This window comes from Ostrea edulis, chromosome 9 (genome assembly GCF_947568905.1).
Source record: "Ostrea edulis chromosome 9, xbOstEdul1.1, whole genome shotgun sequence".
Taxonomy (NCBI): domain Eukaryota; kingdom Metazoa; phylum Mollusca; class Bivalvia; order Ostreida; family Ostreidae; genus Ostrea; species Ostrea edulis.
In genome coordinates this window covers 69,429,336-69,448,711 of record NC_079172.1, presented here as the reverse complement: position 1 = coordinate 69,448,711, position 19,376 = coordinate 69,429,336, and the positions used below count along the sequence as shown (strand labels likewise).

At 33.6% G+C, this 19,376-nt stretch overlaps 1 protein-coding gene across 2 annotated transcripts in view; it reads left to right on the top strand.

Annotated features, from left to right (window-relative positions):
• Nucleotides 1–15,469: 15,469 nt before the first annotated feature.
• The window catches only part of LOC125666994 (mucin-2-like), a 35,035-nt gene continuing 31,128 nt past the window's right edge, over nucleotides 15,470–19,376 (top strand). For both annotated transcript variants that reach the window (XM_056150456.1, XM_056150457.1), the window contains exon 1: nucleotides 15,470–16,654. In XM_056150456.1, coding sequence (XP_056006431.1) covers nucleotides 15,529–16,654 — 1,126 coding nt within the window. In that variant the 5' untranslated portion in view covers nucleotides 15,470–15,528. The remainder of the gene's footprint in view (nucleotides 16,655–19,376) is intronic.

Here is a 19,376-nt window from a genome sequence, read left to right as displayed (position 1 = left end):
TCGTTATAACGATCTAGTTTGTCAATACAACCTATCATTGGGTCGAATGCTGTCTGATGTGTTTCATACCGATTTTTAGACCGTTCTTGGCACACTGATTTTGATTACAGATAATTCCGTTTACCTGATCAAGACATAGGGCTCACGGTGGGTGTAACCGATAGACAGGGGATGCTTACTCCTCTTAGGCACCTGATTCCAACCTATGGTATGTCTAGGAGTCCGTGTTGATCCAACATTTCAATTTGTATATTCCTTGTGGGAGTTATGAGATTGATCATTGTTCCTTTTCTTCACTTTTCATGGTGTTGATAAAAGTGTAAATGTTTTACTGAGGCGTGATCATCAAACGACATCCAATCTGGGAGTTCAGTATTTTAGATATCTAACATTCAGCCTAAAACTTAAAGATTTAGAAGTTTGATATTTGGATATCCAATATTAAATTTTAAAAGCTGAATATTTAATGTTTTATAATTTGGTTATCTAATATTAAGAATAAAGGTCTTAAGATTTACAAGTTTCATATTTTGGATATCTAATATTAAGCCTAGAAAGCTGTATACTTTTGATATCTAACATTAAGTCTAAAACGCGGAAAATCTAAAAGTTTAATATTTTAATATCTAAAATTAAGCCTAAAAGACGTTGTTTGATATTTTTAAAATTGTAATCGAACGCCTATACACGGAATTTACAAACCTAGGGTAATATGTTCAATAAATTCAAAGGTTTTAATAGTATAGCAATTTTATAAATGTTTACGTTGGATTTTCAAATTGCGATAATAAAAACAAATTTTCATTATCGTGTTTTATTTGAACATTCATTAAAACGTCAATAATCAAATCGAACGATTTCACGATATAAAACACCAAAAATTCTAAAACGATTCATAACCTTGATCTCTAAATCTTAATTCAAAATATAACATTGAAAATCGATCGTGATGAACAATCGAAGAATCAAATAGAAGGATATATGTTCAATCAATTGAAACAGATTATACTTTATTCCAGTAACATTTCGATAGAAGCATTTAAATCCTTGATTATGAGTGGCATACTTTTAAGAACTTTTCGTATTTGCAATCGTATTGTAGTCATACATGCAAGTATATAATTTGTAGTGTTGATAGTCTAAGTCATTTATCAGGGGTGGTGCATTTTTAAATGTTGTTTCCTGGACAACAAATTAAAAGTAAAGAGAAAGGTAAACCTGCATGATGAATTTTGCACGCATAAACATGACAAACGATAGGGAGGATGAATAATTTATCGAGATTATTTGAAACATTTTCATAACAGCTGCAAAATATATTTTATGCTCCTTTCAAAATGAGGTATCGTTGAATTTCAAGTAGCAATATATATCTTTATTCGGTTTCATGAAAAATTGAAGTCATGTGTCAACCATTGCATATAATAAAGCATTAAAATATGTAACAACATTAAATCGTAGGTTTTGCTCTTTAAACAATTAAAAACGTCTTTTACTATTTTTAATGAAATTCCGATAAAAAAAATCTGCTACGCTAACAAATTTGAAATGGACGTCACTTATTTTAAAACTACATTCAGGGGGTCCGTGTTTGCCCAACTATCTAGTTTGTATTGTTTATAGCAGTTATGAGATTGATCACTGTTCGTTATCTTCACCTTGCAATCCAAAGGCTGTAGATTTTACCAAATAAAAAGTCGTAGATAATCCTTATCAGTCAAACAATCGCAGAAACATATTTATCTGTGTGCAGCGAGAATTGCCGAAGTATTAAACACATTAATACTGTGACTCTCTCTATATCTTTGAACAGGATGAGAACATATATGTGTAATTCTGAAAGCATGCACACAGGTGAACGCAAACAAAGCATCTTAAGCAAGATACTCCTTAAATTTTGCCAAATTGTATAATAATGACAATTCTTTATAGCATGTCTCTAATAAGAAACACAATCGAAAATTCAAATTGTTTTTACACATAACAGAAATTCATAAAACTACAACATGAAAAGTGAAGATAACGAACAGTGATCAATCTCATATCTCATATAAACAATACAAAATAAAACGTTGGGCATGCATGGGCCCCTGGATATACCAGATGTGGGATCAAGTGCCTAGGAGGAGTAAATATTCCCTGTCGACTGGTCACACTCGCCGTGAAGCCTTTATCTTGATCAGTTGAATGGAGTTATCCGTAGTCAAAATTAGTATAAAAAACATACTAAATTGTAGATTACAAATTGATACAACTTATTTTGTTTCATCAGAGATCAGTGTGTCGGATGACTTGCTAATTGAAATCAAGTAGCCGGAACCTATAAGTAAATTAATGTGTAGTATGGTTAGACGCAATGATATAATTAGCGTCTGGAGATAAGCCACCAAATAATTTGCATGCAATATTACGATATAACTTTATACTGAACAAAATTTTATTTCCCGGCAATATAATTGACTCCATTATTTGATTGTTGCAAAAATGTTGATGAATACCACTATTTCTTTTTCATATTAGAGAAGTAATTCATTCAATACAAAATTCAAACTAGATATTTCAATACTGTTGATACACATTTTGTTACGGAGTGGACCTTCAATTTCTGTTGTGAAAAACCAATCTTATATCGTTTCTTCAAAGTAATCATCAACGACTGTGGATGATTAAGCCCCGTATAACATTACGATGCAGGATTTATTCATTAAAAGGGTGAAGATAATGAGAACAGCGATCAATATCATTGTATAACGATATCAAGGTAACAGTTGTCAAGTCTGTTTTAAGTTTATATATATATATATATATATATATATATATATATATATATATATTGACCTTAAATCTACAGATACCTTGTCAGGCTTCTCTCTATCTTTCTGTTTGTCTCTCTGGATATGTATTTATGATGATAAGCTGCTTATCTTGATTTTCTAGAGGTATAGCGTTCGTTCAGAATGCGGAAGGTCGGGGTTCGTTAAAACAGGTGATGACAGTTCCATAGCCAAACACTCGACATCAAGTGTGAATGTCACGGGTCCTCAGAGATGAGCTTAAAAACGGATGTCCCGTATCACAGATGGTGTGGCACGCAAAAGAACCCCCACTGCTCAATGACTGTAAGCGCCAAGCATAGGCCTAAATTTAAAGTCATTCGCCGGTCTTGGTGACGTCTCCATATGAGTGAAAAATTCTCGAGAGGGACGTTAAACAAGATACAATCAATCAATCAAAGATTTTATTGTCATTTATTCGCAAAATAGCACTGTTTGTTGTGCATATAAAATCAAATGCTGTGTATTAAGTGATTTCTTTTGTTTTATGTATTATTCGTTTTACAAAGATAACCGTTAGTTTTGCAATTTGGTCTGTTCGTTATGAACCAGATCGTTAAGATTGCTTTTATGCATATTCGTTTTGCAAAAAGGTCCATTGATTAAGCATTTAATGTCATTTATCAAAAGTTATGGTAACAAAAATTAAATTGAGTGTTCAGTTTCTCTTACATGATATTGTTTGACCTTTCCACCGCACAAAGTATTTGTTTTTGTGATTATTTGCCTTTGATTGATTGATTGAATATTATTTAACGTACCTCTCGAGAATATTTCACTCATATGGAGACATGACCATTGCCGGTGAAGGGCTGCAAAATTTAGGCTTATGTTCGGCGCTTATGGCCATTGAGCAGGAAGGGATCTTTATCGTGCCACACCTGCTGTGACACGGGGTCTCGGTTTTTGCTGTCTCATTCGAAGGACCGCCCCATTTAGTCGCCTCTTACGACAAGCAAGAAGTACTGGGGATCTATTCTGACCCGGATCCCCACGGGACTTTTAAAAGACCTGTATTTTATTATTGATACAATATGTATTGGAAAATTTATTATATTCATTCGTTTATATACCACCAACAATCTGTTGATGGGGTCTTGAAATAATCACGCGTTTAGTATCTCTATAACTTTAAGAAATTTACAAAATTAACATGCATTCTCTGACTAAAATGATTTATTTTCTTTTTTCCTTATCTCATTCACATTAGGTAAAAAATATATCGACTGTCTGTAGAAATTATTACCTTAAATTTCCGCAATCAAATGTTGAATAAAATGTTTAAAATATCGATATCACTGATTTCTTTCATAGAACTTGGAAGATATTATTTAACGGCAGATATGAACTCGACGAATTCCATGGAAAACGTTCCTTCTACCACTAAAGGCGTTGATCTGACCACGACAGATCTGATCACAGGTAATGATGCAATTTAAGACATTTATGGGGGTTCTTTTTTCCATTTCTAGTTTAGCTCATCTGAGTAAGTTTCTCTTACTGGGTTGTCGCATCTCTTCGTGTTCTTTTCACATGTTCAACTTTTCCTCAACTAAAAAACTACTTCCGACAAAATCGCTCCAAAGTAATATCGGTTAAAGTTTCTTTTTTTCAAATTGAGGGTCATATGCATTACAAAGGTGGAATTATGTAAACAGGAAGGAGATTTTCAATAATATTATTCTGAATAATCAATTAAGAAAAAAACACCAAACTTGTATAGTAGCTTCAACGTGCATTTCGTTTCTTAAAAGCCAAGTTAGTTACACCATGTCAACGAGTGGAACCACATACCTCTTTTGAAATAAATTAAACTAGGAATTCACAATTATAATGAGTAATGGCTTATTATAGAATACGGTGATGAATATGTACGGGTGTAATAGTTGGGCAAACACGGACCTCTGGACACACCAAAGGTGGGATCAGGTGCCTAGGTGGAGTAGGCATCCCTTGTCGTCCGGTCACATCCGCCGTGATCCCTATATCTTGACCAGGTAAACGGAGTTCTCCGTAGTCAAAATCAGTGTGCCAAGAACGGTCTAACAATCAGTATGAAACACGTTAGACAGCATTTAACCCAATGATACGCTGTATTGGCAGACTAGATCGTTATAACGACCATACAATTCGCAAAATGCTGACGTGAAATGAGACTGTTGAAACCCCTGTATCCTGTACCATTAACTTGTTTGTCAGTAGCTTGTCTCGATTTAAAAACTGACCATACGCAGAACAAGCTCTTGCATATCGAATCAGTTGAGAGATATTTAAGAGTCATTCTCTGTAAGGATCAACATTTTTATTATAGGGGCGGAAAGGTACCCTCACCGATTTTGCTGAAATTTGGCATATAGTGATTATTTGATACCCTCTCATAGAATTTGGTACCAAAATTCGAAATTGAGGTACCGTTGCCATGGTAACAAGAACACTGTGAAAACAGCTCCCAAGATGCTTAAAAATGCTCGATGTTGGCCTGTTTTTGATTAAACATAAACAAATTAATTTTACTGATGTACAAATTTCTCTATTGCTTGCTTAAAGATTAGGTTCAACATAATAAATTCTTGATAAAACATCCATAAATCAATATTGGATTACCAAATGTTCCTGAGGTTGAAAAATCAATGTTTTAGCATTTTGACTATTTTTGAAAAAAATCATTTTTAAGCCATTTTATGACATCATTTACAAGAAAACACAACAACACACATCAATGAAAGTTATTATGATTTAATTCATCCCATTATGTGTAAAATATAAAAAAAAAAAGACCAATGTCTTATTTTGCTAAATAAAATTATATAGCTTGAAAAATTGGTTGCCATGGTAATATGAAAAATCTCATAATATGAATATATGAGTCAAATTCTAATAATTTATCAATATAATATCCTTAATATATTAAATTTGGCATAAACAATGATAAATATCATGAATTCTCATGTTGTGAAATATTTTAGTTGCCATAGCAACCATATTTCAGTATTTTATAACAAGGTTTTAATAAGTAAACTAGTATGCTAATTTGTATCAGAAAGCATTACAGGTCTGTTTATTACCATGTGGTAGTGTAAACTCATTGTCATATTATATTTGAACATATAAATTGATGTAAAAGTCTGCTTAAATTAGCAATATAAATTATTAATTCTTTTGTTACCATAGCAACCATTATAAGATACATGTATATGGTTCCTTTAAGTTTTGAAGAAAAGTGCTGACTATAAAACTGATTTGTGTCAGGAAGCAGAAACGTGTGTGCCTATTATTAAGTGAAAGTGTTCTGTCATAATCTTAATAATTGTTATAAAGTACAAATTTCATAATTTCCGTGGATTAGTCATAAGTTGGATTAGTTGGTGTAGCAAACATTTAAAAAAATCTTCAAGTCAAAAAGCATTGGTAGAAGATAATAACATTTAAAATGAAAATCATTTTTTTTTCAATGTGTTTGCATTACTTTGTATTGAATAGAATTTTTACTTTTCACAAGATAAAATTACATTTATCTCTAGGTATTTCCTGGAAAAGCATTATATGACTCTGTTTAATCATTTGAATTTAATTATTACAAAGGGGAAAATATGAAGAAAATGTGTTAGTATGGAAACGATAGCAACCATAATCATTGAAAACAATTTAATGTACATGTACTTCAGTAGATTTATTCTATAATATCATAACTTTCTCTTTGTATTAATTCATAGGTTGGTTAAGATATACATGTACTAACTAAGAAGGAATTCAATTTGTAGTTTAGTTGCTATAGAAACCTACTTCCATGGAAACATTATGTTGGCGATTTAGATTTCTTTTCATCTTCATTTTAAACTACAAGTATTTTACCTACTTATACTCAGTTAAGTCAGTTTTGACCAGAGATAGCTAGTCCAAAAGTCCTGTTATGAAAATGTTGGTAATCTGACTGTTTTGTCTCCATGGAAACATTAAATAGGAACTGTAGCAGCTACATGTAACTGTAGTATATTAATGATTGGGTATGCATTCTTTTCCAAATTTTGTGTCCATCTTGGTTATATTAAGAATATGAATTTAAAGTTGTCCTGTTTCTGTCAGACTTATCCTGATTGTTTTCTATTAGATTAAAATTGTACATTTTAAATTGCAGTCTGTGAAGCTCTCAGTCAGTGCAGAAAATAAATTAAACAATCTTCAATTATATGTTCAAGCTTTATCTAAAAATGAGTTTGTAAATAATGACTAACACACTATTATTTGTTTTTGCATACATATCAGTATTTTTCTGTAAACTATGGACATGTACAGTTGCATTGTTCAGTTGAGTACAGTTCCTTCCATGAAAGGGATGAGAAATTCAAAAACAGGTCATCAAATATTCTCCAACAGTTTCAGCCTCTGTGATTTTCTCAGTGGACACATTCCAGCTGAACAATCTTTAAACAAGTTCCAGCCATGTTGGATCCACTTAAATTTTAATGACCCACAACAGTGTTGTCATAATGATGATGCTGAGTATTATACATTCCTCACAGAAAATATTTCTGTCTTAATTTCATTTAGAACATCCAATCTTGAATCTGCACCCCTGACTGTCAGAGCTACAAATGTATATTAACAATAATAAATATTTCTTGCTGATTAAAAGTTTAAATAACATCAGAATGAGCAATTGCAAACTTCAAAATTAAATTACATTGACAAATTTATGTATATTTACAAACGTTAAAGTTAATGTGATAAATCTTATTCACAAACACCTATCGACACAGGCATTTCTCATGTACAAGATTTTGCTTGAAGTTTATATTCAACGGTGAATTGCATATAATGGAATTGGATAGATCTATATATTTGTTTACTGTCTAGTTATTTTACAAACTGAGGCAAAATGAATGATAGTAAAGTACTTACGGATCTGAATTGTTATGACAACAGCATTGGACACATTTAATGCCACCTGTGCGTTTCTTTTTCGGTTAATTTTTCTCAGAAGTTTTTGCATACAAGTTCTCCCTGTTGTAATCACGATCGCAGCGTAAATCCACTGATACATTATCCTTGAAAGCTACATATCGAGAGCATAACGGTCTCCGACAAACACTTAAGTATGAAATGTAAAATTCTAGTTGATTTAAAGACTTAAACCAGTTCAAAATATCCAAATCACCACTCACGAGTTTCTACTTTCACTTCGGAAAAGGGACATAACTTGTCTTGATCATGAATATACTTGGAATACGCATTGCAGTCAAGAGTCGAGGTGATCTAGATTTCGGAAAAACTCGCATATTTTCGCAATAGCGCAAAATTTAAAATCAATTTATTTTCTTAAATGAAATATGACATCTCTAATTTTTTGATATGTTATTCTAGTAGATACGATACACATTTATCAATGTAAGAACAATCCACCAGTGGTTGTGTTTCTGTACAAAATTGAAACAATTTTCTCTCATTTTCAGTGGGATTTTTGGGTATTTGAGGGCTTATATTTCATGTTAAGGCGTTGTAGCAAATTAATTTTATTTTTAAAAATTACACACAACATAGCTTAATTGAATAGCAATGGAAATTAAATGAAAAATGAATATATACACATTTTTATAAAGGAAAATTCAATATTTACTGAGGGGCACGTCTTTGCACAAAATTGGATGTCTTGTTGCCATGGAAACACGAGTCAAAGCCCATTTTTAAAGGTGTCATGATTTAAGGACTGAAGTATGTATACTTTGTGTAAAATTTCGTCAAAATCCGTGTCGGTCGTTTTCCACATGTTTTGATGCTTACAGAGAATGACTCTTAAACACCATATGCAGGTGATAATGGAATATTGCTACATAAATATGGCGTGGCTTCATGAAGTAGTTAAGTAGACCAAAACTACTCTAGCTGAACACGAAACATTTTAAGAAAAAATAGACTATTTCTTCATCTTCTTTGGGATGGAAAACAAGTTGGCTATTTGTTGAAATCCTTAGAACGTTCATTGATCGTTATATTCGATTTAATCACGTGTTAATCGTGCATTTCACATCAAAATAAACTTGTACAAATAAAGCAATATTATAATCATTCACGTTTGATCTAGATTCATACTGATACATCGTATGTGGTCCCATCTGTTGATCCCACCTCTGGTATATCCATGAAGTAGATAAATAGATCAGAACTACTCTAGCTGAACCGAAACATTTTAGGAAAATTAGAGTATTTCTTCATCTTCTTCGGGATGGAAAACAAGTTGTGCATTTCACATCAAAATAAACTTGTAGAAATAAAGCAATATTATAATCATCCACTTTTGTTCCATATTCAAACTGATACATCGTATATGTATGTGATCCCACCTGTTGATCCCACCTCTGGTAAATCCATGTTTCCGTGTATGCCCATCTCTCTGCTCTGTATTGCTTATATGAAATGTTTTGTGATGATCTAAATCTCATATCAAAGATGCATGTTGTAGTCTAAGTGTAATCCACGAACGACACTAAATCGCAAAATTAGATCCTCCGGTAGTCAGATGTACATCGTTTTCTCTCTCTCTCTCTCTCTCTCTCTCTCTCTCTCTCTCTCTCTCTCTCTCTCTCTCTCTCCTAGCAAACTTGTAAACTTTCATATTTTGTTGATGCATTTAGATCCAAATGAAAAAAAATTTTCCTTCCGTGTGAATATAAGTGCTTCTGGAGATCCAGCAAATGAAGACGAAATCAAGACAAACATGAGCACAGCGGTAAGATATCTGTATATCCTGTAGAACTCAAATTCTAATTCTTCAGCAGAAATGTGTGTAGTTAGACATGCCCCAAAGTCAGTACTACAAAGGTTCAGAAATCCGTATCCTTTAGATATCTAGATTTTACGAATATTTCTTTTATCTGTTTTAGGTATAAATGTGGAAAACAGTGATATCTGAAAAAAAAAAGATTTACATTTGGAAATATAGATTTCATTACAAATGCAAGTTAATAACTGTGTTTGTGTTTCTGTTTGGTTAAATTTTCGAGAGACACAAGGCTTGGTAAATTAGGGATCGAGTGTTTGAAAGAACCGCTTACAACGAATACATTTTATGATGCGTGTTTCTCCATTATACACTTGTTTTTGTTTGGGGTTTTTTCTTTTCTTTTTTGTGTTTTTAAAACGACTCTTTCCCTTCAGCTGATGTGAATTATGCTACAATATACATTTACGTCAAATGAAAAAAGTGTTCTTAATGATCTTTTGAAATGAAATATATAAGGCAAATGTTAGAAAATTGAAAAATCAAAGAAAACCCATCAAAATTATTCCATGTGTTTCAGACATGTATCACTATTTAGAAACCAAGAATAATCTTAAGTTCATAATGAAAGAAACGTTAATATCTGAAGATTGACAGTAAAGTAATAGATTTCTAATGATCGAAATTATTGGAAAAATCTGCGTGATGGACAAAAAACTAGGTACACTGGCTCGTTAAAACGCATCCTATGATCTTATGAAGTATACTCTCACCTAGCTGCAATATGTATCCCTATCCGATTTATTTTATTCTGACGTTTACGGGATAGGGCTACAATTCCATAGGATCTCCGTAATGGTGCAAAATAATTTTATGAATAACCGATAATAAGCTCCGTGTATTAGTCCCAAATGTTGTTCACATCAAAAAAGAGTACCAACTTTGTGGTTGGGTACGTCTAATAAAGGTGTTTTTATTAAACATCATGTGCAGCATGCAAAATTATTCGTCTGCTCCACCATGATTGTTATTGCGAGATCTCGTAGGTGGATCTACTGAAAAACCTAAACATTGAAAATCTGCGCGAAAATGTAGTTAGTCGACCCACTCCAACGAAGAAAGGAAAATCTTTCAACTCTGTTGTTCGTTTTATAGCTTGATATTAAATCTAAACATTTTTGATACCAACGAAATTGTTTTCTCCTCCGTACTTGTCCATTAATGTAAATACCACCTTATATGGCATATGCAAATAACTTGACAATCGGCAGTTGAAACTTCAGCACATCAAACATGGCGCAGAAATATGAATCGAGAAATTGGAATATATAACAAATCGTAAGTTGCAGGTTGTAAATTTATATATTGGCTAAGAAACATAGAAAATCATTTTTATTTACGTAAAGAAAGTCAGCAAATGTTAATCATTCCTGCATTTGCACCATTACGGAGATCCTAAGGAGTTGTAGCCCTCCCTCCCCCCTCCCCTCCCCCCACCCAAAAAAAAATGGAGAGGGCTACATTGGTGTAGCTAGCTCTCACCATCTAAAGAGTGACGCAAGCTCTCACTTATTTTATATGATTTTTTTTATTTATCCCGGAATGATGAAAATCGTGTTTTGTTTTCAAACAAAATACTCTGAAGTCCAAATTTCACCGTGATTTAGTGCATGATATGAATATTTAATAAAACATGCCTAAAAGACTCGGATATACAGTAAGCGTTCTAATGTTTTTGAAAAAAACATTTATGGAAATTAAAAACATTATTTGTTAATATTTTTTAAAGATTTTATCTTCGAAATAAAATATTAGTTAGAAAAGATTTTCAACAGAAATTGAAACGAAATGACCACCCCCCCCCCTTTTTTTTTTTTTTTTTTTTTTTTTTAGATCTATCACTATATTCAAACGAGAGAGAAAAAAGTACTGATCCGGATCGAAATTCATAAAAAACCCAACTAAAATAATCATATTGTAGCTAACTCTATGTACTTTTCATCAAGAAATTTATTTCCTAATTTTACATCAAGATAATGTAGTTTTCTGATTACAATGTTCTCTATGATTACTTTTCTTATAATTCCGGGCTTGGTGTAAATTTGAAAAATCTTAATAATTCTAAACTTTGACCATTTCATTTTAATTTCTTTTTAAAATATATTTCTCTGATATATTTAAAAAGCATTAGGAAATAACGTTTTCAATTTTCAAAAATATTTTTGTATTCAAAATTTCAGGTCGTCTATCTGACTCGTTTAGATATTCATATTGTGACTCTAAAGTATCTTATTTGCAAACAAAGCACATTTTTTATCATTCCGGGATAAATCACCAAAGATTCATATAAACTAATTGCGAGCTTGTATCAGTCTTTTGATGGTGAAATCATACTTCATACATGTAAGAGGTGTTTTAAAGAGCCATTAAATAATATTTTGGTGTAATGAGCTACCTTAAAACATTTAATGACGCATTTGATATGTAGTTAAAAATAGCAGTGATGACGTATTCTAAAATAGAAATAAGTCGATATTTCATCCTCGTTTAAAGTTAGTATTTTGCAAAATAGTGTGGTGGTTATCGTAAGCGTATTTACAAATTCAAGTTGTTTGTTGTTTGATGTGTTTCATACAATTTGCTTGGACATTCTTTACATTCTCCTTCTCTAGAATATTTACGTTCTTTTGGGGGATAAGGTCTTCTAACAATGTGTTGGAATTCACATGGACTCAAAATGTGCTCCATTATTTACTGACCAGTTTTAGATTCTCATGAGCCAGAATTTATTGAAAATATCTCTCGATGTGGCCTTCAAATCGACATCTATTAGATACCGACGATATTTATATTAAAAATGCTGATTTTCACTCATATGTCGATTAGATGTATACCAGTGAACTTGAAATAAATGACGCCACAGAGCCTTCCATGTCTGCTTCATATTTGGATACCTTTTTGAATGTATACGTAAAAGACAAATTTAACAATACAACATTATGACAAACGAGATGATTTCATCTTCTCCATCATTAAATGTCAATATTGTGTAGCAGTATTTCATTATCACCTGTAGATGATGTTTATGTATCTCAGATGATTCCATAAGTGAGAACATGTTCTGCGTACGGCCAATTTTTTAATTGAAGCAGGCTATGGTCAAATAAGTTGATGTAAAAGGAGTAAAAAGTAACCATGTCACAAATTCTATGGTTGCTATAATGCTCTAATTTGCAAATACAAGTTGTCATTGGTTCGAGTGTTGTCCAACGTGTTTCATAACAATAGCGAGGCCGTTATTTATACATTGTCGAAATTACACATTGATCCGTTACCTGATCAAGATACGGTGACCACAGTGGATGTGTCCGGTCAAAAGCAAGTGCTTACTTTTCCTGGGCACCTGATCCCACTCTGGTATATTTAGAAGTCCGTATTTGTCTTCTCTTAATTCTGTACTTTTTTATGGGTTTTATGAGACGAATAATCGTTATCTTCAATTATTCATTGATAACCATTTGCTATCTTCACCTTCTTCGTCATAAGGATAGTCAGAAATACACCGTATGGAATTGCTTGTGTGTTTGCTATATCTGAAATGTCATTAAGTTTATGCTGCATATACCATACATCGGGCAATTTTGATGTCCGGAGATGTTTCTCCAAAAATATATTTTGGAATAATAGAGCTTTATTTACGGGATATATTGTCACTGAACGAGTGTGTCATTTATTTGAATATCACATTTTGTACTTTCAATATTTGCGAATATTTTTCACCTATGGAAAAGCCTTAATCAGTTCATTAAACATTTACATTTACTATGTCTTATATCTAAAGGCAGTTATTTTACAAATTTTGAGGAGAGTATTGTATGACTCTCGGAGCGTAGGGGATGGAAAATAATTTTTATTTATTGTAAGAACTGGGCAATTCGTGTTTTCAGTAAAATTGGATTTAAATATCCTTGTTTATTTCAGCTTACCACTCTATACAGTGGAATAACTGGATTTAAAAGGATTGAAGTGACTATCATTCAGTAAGTATCAACACTTTAGAGTCGATTATACGATCGGAGTTAAGAGAAATGTTTGGTGAAAGAAGAAACGTCAGTTTTATGTTTGTTTTATGTCCCATCTAAAATTTTCTGCTCACATTGAGAAGGCAACAGCTTTCGGTGAAGTACCACAGATATAGATCTAAGATTGGTGCACATGGCTGTTGCAGTTAGAGTTTTTCTAACGTCTTGTACGGCTCAACTCCTTAATTTTCAAAGTCATGTCTGAAAGATACGCTACTCTCACTTCTAAATGCTAAATGTTTGAAAAATGGCCAATCACTATCAATGTTTACGTATTGTGTTTGACGCTCGAACTCAAGGTTTTCCGATTACTTATTGCTAGCAACTGAGCCACCTCACCATCTTACTTTTATTCATTAATCCTTAATTTCAATAGAACTAATTACCTTCATAGTTTAACATTTATGATTTTACATTCTCATGATTTAGTGTGTTAATCATTGACGTTAAACCGTGAATCTATAATATATTTAACAAACCATTCTGGAAGATTCCACAAGGAAATGAGTCTATACATTATGCGAGGTTAATCTTAATAAATAAACGGAACAAAATTACAAAGATATCAGTTACATACCCTAACCAATTTAGAATAACGAAAATGAATAAAGTTAATAACACAAGTTAAAATTGATTTTAAAAAAAATGTAAATTCATCTCAAAAGAAATTTGCAAAAGCAAAATATTAAGAATTCTATTAAGGTTATTCGATATTTGCAAATAAGTAAATGCGCAATATAGCTGTCCTCAAAACACACAGTAATGCCTAAGGGTAATAGCAAGACAGGATTTATCAATGAATTGTTGAGAAAATATTAGAACATGACAAAAAACATTAGAACACACTCTGTATTTCAGGTTTGTTGTCATCTATGCTGCCTACGATGTAGTTGTCGATAACAGCAACATTGAACAATCTCAAAGCGACCTGACGATAATCATTCATCAGTTGGTTATTAGTCAGAAAAGCTTGACATATAGTGAGGTCGAGTATACAGTGGATGAGGTGGAGTTCATAGACACCAACAACAACGTACAAAGTAAGCCATTTCAAGTTGTTTAGATAATAATGTATATTAAGAGAGTTATCCATATTAAGGGACCTCTACATATCAACGGAGTTATCCATACTGAAAAGAGAAGTATTCACAATGAAAAGGTTCTAGACACTAACTTACCAACATGACGGGAGTTCTTATCAAGGACATTCTGCATATCAAGGAAGATCTCAATATTGAGGTAGATCTCCACATTGAAGAAGTAAAGAATAGAGGTATCAATATTAATGGAGTCGATATGCTCTAATCAGGTCAACTAAAACATGCATTGACCTCATCAAAAGGCTTTGATTGTTCAGAAACTTTGACTTTTATACCTAGATTTAGATAGATAGTAGGTCGATGAAAATGTAAAACAAGTAACATAAAATGAAAATAAATACCATTCTAGATGTTCAGATTATATCAAAAGATGTGACCTACAACTGTATCTTCTTTACTTTCACATTGGCATATTCTCTATATACCAATTTAGATATTTTAAAATCAAAACACGGAGAAGTAGGTGGATTTTACATGTACCTAAGACTTTTGCAAGATAGCAATAAATAGTGTGTTTTCATTCTTTGACAGAGTTCGAGCGTACCTCTGATATTTGCAACATATTCACGGCTATTTTATCTTGTTCTGCTGGAGTATGCACGGAAGTTGGAAATGATGTCAAATGCATGTAAGATTTCATATATATGATTAACCTACATTTTCCCTGATTGACATTGATCTAAAAGAAAATTAACAAAATAGCCTTCCTCTACAGGAATGTTACCACAACAGATCTGACAACTTCAACAGAATTTTCAACAACAACAGAACTTCAAACAACAACTGAACATTTAACAATGACTGAACCTCCAACATCGACTGAACCGTTAACAACGACTGAGCCTACAACCACAATCACAACTGAACCTCCAACAACGACTGAACCTCTAACAACAACTGAGCCTACAACCACAAGCACAACTGAATCACTGACAACAACCACAACTGAACCTCCGACAACGACTGAACCTCTAACAACAACCACAACTGAGTCAACCACAACTGAACCACAAGCAACAACCACAACTGAACCTCCAACAACAACCACAACTGAATCTCCAACCACCACAACTGAACCACTAATAACCACCACAACTGAACCACTAACAACAACTGAGCCTACAACCACAAGCACAACTGAATCACTGATAACAACCACAACTGAACCTCCAACAACGACTGAACCTCTAACAACAACCACAACTGAGTCAACCACAAATGAACCACAAACAACAACCACAACTGAACCTCCAACAACAACCACAACTGAATCTCCAACCACCACAACTGAACCACTAACAACCACCACAACTGAACCACTAACAACAACTGAGCCTACAACCACAAGCACAACTGAATCACTGACAACAACCACAACTGAACCTCCAACAACGACTGAACCTCTAACAACAACCACAACTGAGTCAACCACAAATGAACCACAAACAACAACCACAACTGAACCTCCAACAACAACCACAACTGAACCTCCAACAACGACTGAACCTCTAACAACAACCACAACTGAGTCAACCACAACTGAACCACAAACAACAACCACAACTGAACCTCCAACAACAACCACAACTGAATATCCAACCACCACAACTGAACCACTAACAACAAGCACAACTGAAACACAAACAACAACCACAACTGAACCTCAAACAGCAATAACTACTGAACCTCTAGTAACAACCACAACTGAATCTGCAACCACCACAACTGAATCTCCAACCACCTCAACTGAACTTCTAACAACAACCACAACTGAGCCAACCACAACTGAACCACAAACAACAACCACAACTGAACTAACAACAACCACAATTGAACTAACAACAACCACAACCCAACCTCCAACAACCACAACCCAGCCTACAACAACGTCTACGACCGCCAGCTCAGAGGCAGCAATCAATGGTGAGTACAATAAACAAGTTAAGGTAACTCCATACTCGCAGTTTTATCTGATACAAGTTTAAAATGTGTATTTATTTCCATTCATTAGAGTTAAAACTAATAAATTATCAAATGAAATACATAGGTCAAGTGAGACGTACATAAACAGAATCAATTTTCCTTAAACAGCGTTATTAAAATTCCACACAAACTGGTTATGACGATATAGAAGCATTCATAACAATTTCATGAAACTGTATCTTCACAAAAATACAATACAAAATGTCATACAAAATAAAGGAAATCATCGCATAATAGACTTGATAAAGAAATCAACAGAAACAGAGTTATTGTTCTTGGATTCAATATTTTGAAACGTATCATTGATTATTCATCTATAACTTTGACGTTTGAAATATTTTAATTTTAACAAGATTTTTTTTACAATAACTATAAGAAAAGACTCGTATTTGAAGAACGGCCTAACAATTGGCATAAAACACATTAGTCGACGATCTGTGCAAGTTGTTGATCCCTTATACACTCATGTATGTCTCATTAGATATCAATAGACCGATTAGAGGATGCTCACTTTGCACCCGAGATAACACTGGTTTGATCCTCGATATCGGCTGTCCGCAACATACATATGACATTTAACAAGAGTATTGACTGTTCCTTCGTTAAGCGCCCGACATTGTAAACATAAGTCATATGTCTTAACAACAGAGGATCCGTTTAACGGCTTCCGTTGACAATCGTGACTCAAAACTTATTTCCATTTCTATTTCAACGCTTAATTTTACATGACCCGTCATTATATTTTAAAATCTGAATTGTATTTCGTATCACTATTTTCCTGCGTAGTGAAATTTATCATCGGGGTTAAATTTTTGATATGTAGGAAAATGATGTTTTGACCATCGATTGATTGATTGATTGTATATTGTTTAAAGTCCCTCTCGAGAATATTTCACTCATATGGAGACGTCACCACCGACTGAAAACCTTAAAGATATGCATTTCTCTGATGCATGTAATTGGTTTCATGTTTCTAAAATTTCCTGAATTGGGAAAATAATCATGTATTCTCTGACTTATAAGATTTATTTTCTATATATCCGTTGATGAACTTCCTACATGTATATATATGTAGCAATATTCCATTATCACCCGCATGTGGTGTTTGTGTCTCTCTGCTGGTTCGATGCGCGGGGTTTATTCTGCGTGTGGTAGGGTGTTTTTTTTTATCGAGGCTGGCTACTGGCGGGCGGGTAGATGTTTCGGGGGTTTCAGCAGTCTCGTTTGAGGTCATCGTCTTGCTGGTTCTGTGGTCGTGTGATGATCTAGTGTGGTAATGCAGCTTGTATTTGGGTCGGATGCTGTCTGGTGTGTTTCTTGCCGGTTGTTTGGCCGTTCTTGACGCACAGATTTTGACTACGGGTTGCTCCGTTTGCCTGATCAAGATTTTAGACTTACGGTGGGTTTGACCTGTCAGCAGGGAATGCTTGCTCCTCCTGGGCGCCTAATATCTCATCTGATGTGTCCGGGGGTCCGTGTTTACCCGGCTTTCCATTTTATGTTCCTTAAGGAGTTATGGGATTGATCCCTGTTCCTTATCTTCACTTTTCATCAGGAAAATTCAACTATCTATAGAAATTTGTTCATAGAAATGTTGAACTAGATTTTAGAAATATCAATATCACTCAGGCTAATAATTTCGTCTGAATTTCTCTGTTAAAACTTTGAAGTCATTATTCAACAGCGGAACTAAACTCGACAAATCCCACAGAAGACGTCACTTATAGCACTAACGACGTGGATCTGACAACATCTTACGACGGGTAATAATGCAATATGAAATATGTATAGTCTTTAGAAGGGTCATATTATGGTATAGGAATTTAAGTATGTCTACCCGTCCGTTGAGAGTTTTCTTTCTCTATTTTCATTTCTCTGCAACAAATCAAGCTGAAACTTGCTGTGTATTTTATTTGTTATTCACTCTAGCCCATGTAGTACTTTTGATCCATTTTGACCTCCCTTGAAGGGGTCTTGCCCCTTGATTTTAATTTTGATATTATTTGGGGGGGGACATGAAAGCAACGGGGTTTCAATTGACTGGCTATCTAACATGGCTACGTCAACAAACAAATTCATTTGAAGCTGTGATTTTTCAGGTCCTATGGGCTTAATAGTAATTGAAGGTAAGTCTGAACACAAGTATAGTGAGAAAAGACTTAGAGAATTTTATGAATATTAAATTTATGAGACGGCGACGCAAGAATTCGGCAATGTAAAATATCAACAGTGCGTAATTTTTTTCTGTCCCTTAAATCAATGGTTTTTATAAGATGTGGATCTGTATCTCTCTGATGTAAAACTTATGCGGTACCAATTCTGATGCACCAGATGCGCATTTCGACAAATAATGTCTCTTCAGTGATGCTCAACCGAAATGTTTGAAATCCGAAATAACTATGAAGTTTTAGAGCTAAATATAGCCAAAAAAACAGCGTGCCAAAAAAGTGGAGCCAAATTCGTCCAAGGATAAGAGCTGATCTGTCCCAATATTGTGGATGTGTAGCTCTCTGATCTGTACCAATATTGTGGATCTGTAATTCTCGGATCTGTCTCAATATTGTGGATCTGTAGCTGTCTGATCTGTCTCAATATTGTGGATCTGTATCTCTCTGAACTGTCCCAATATTGTGGATCTGTATCTCTCTGATCTTTCTCAATA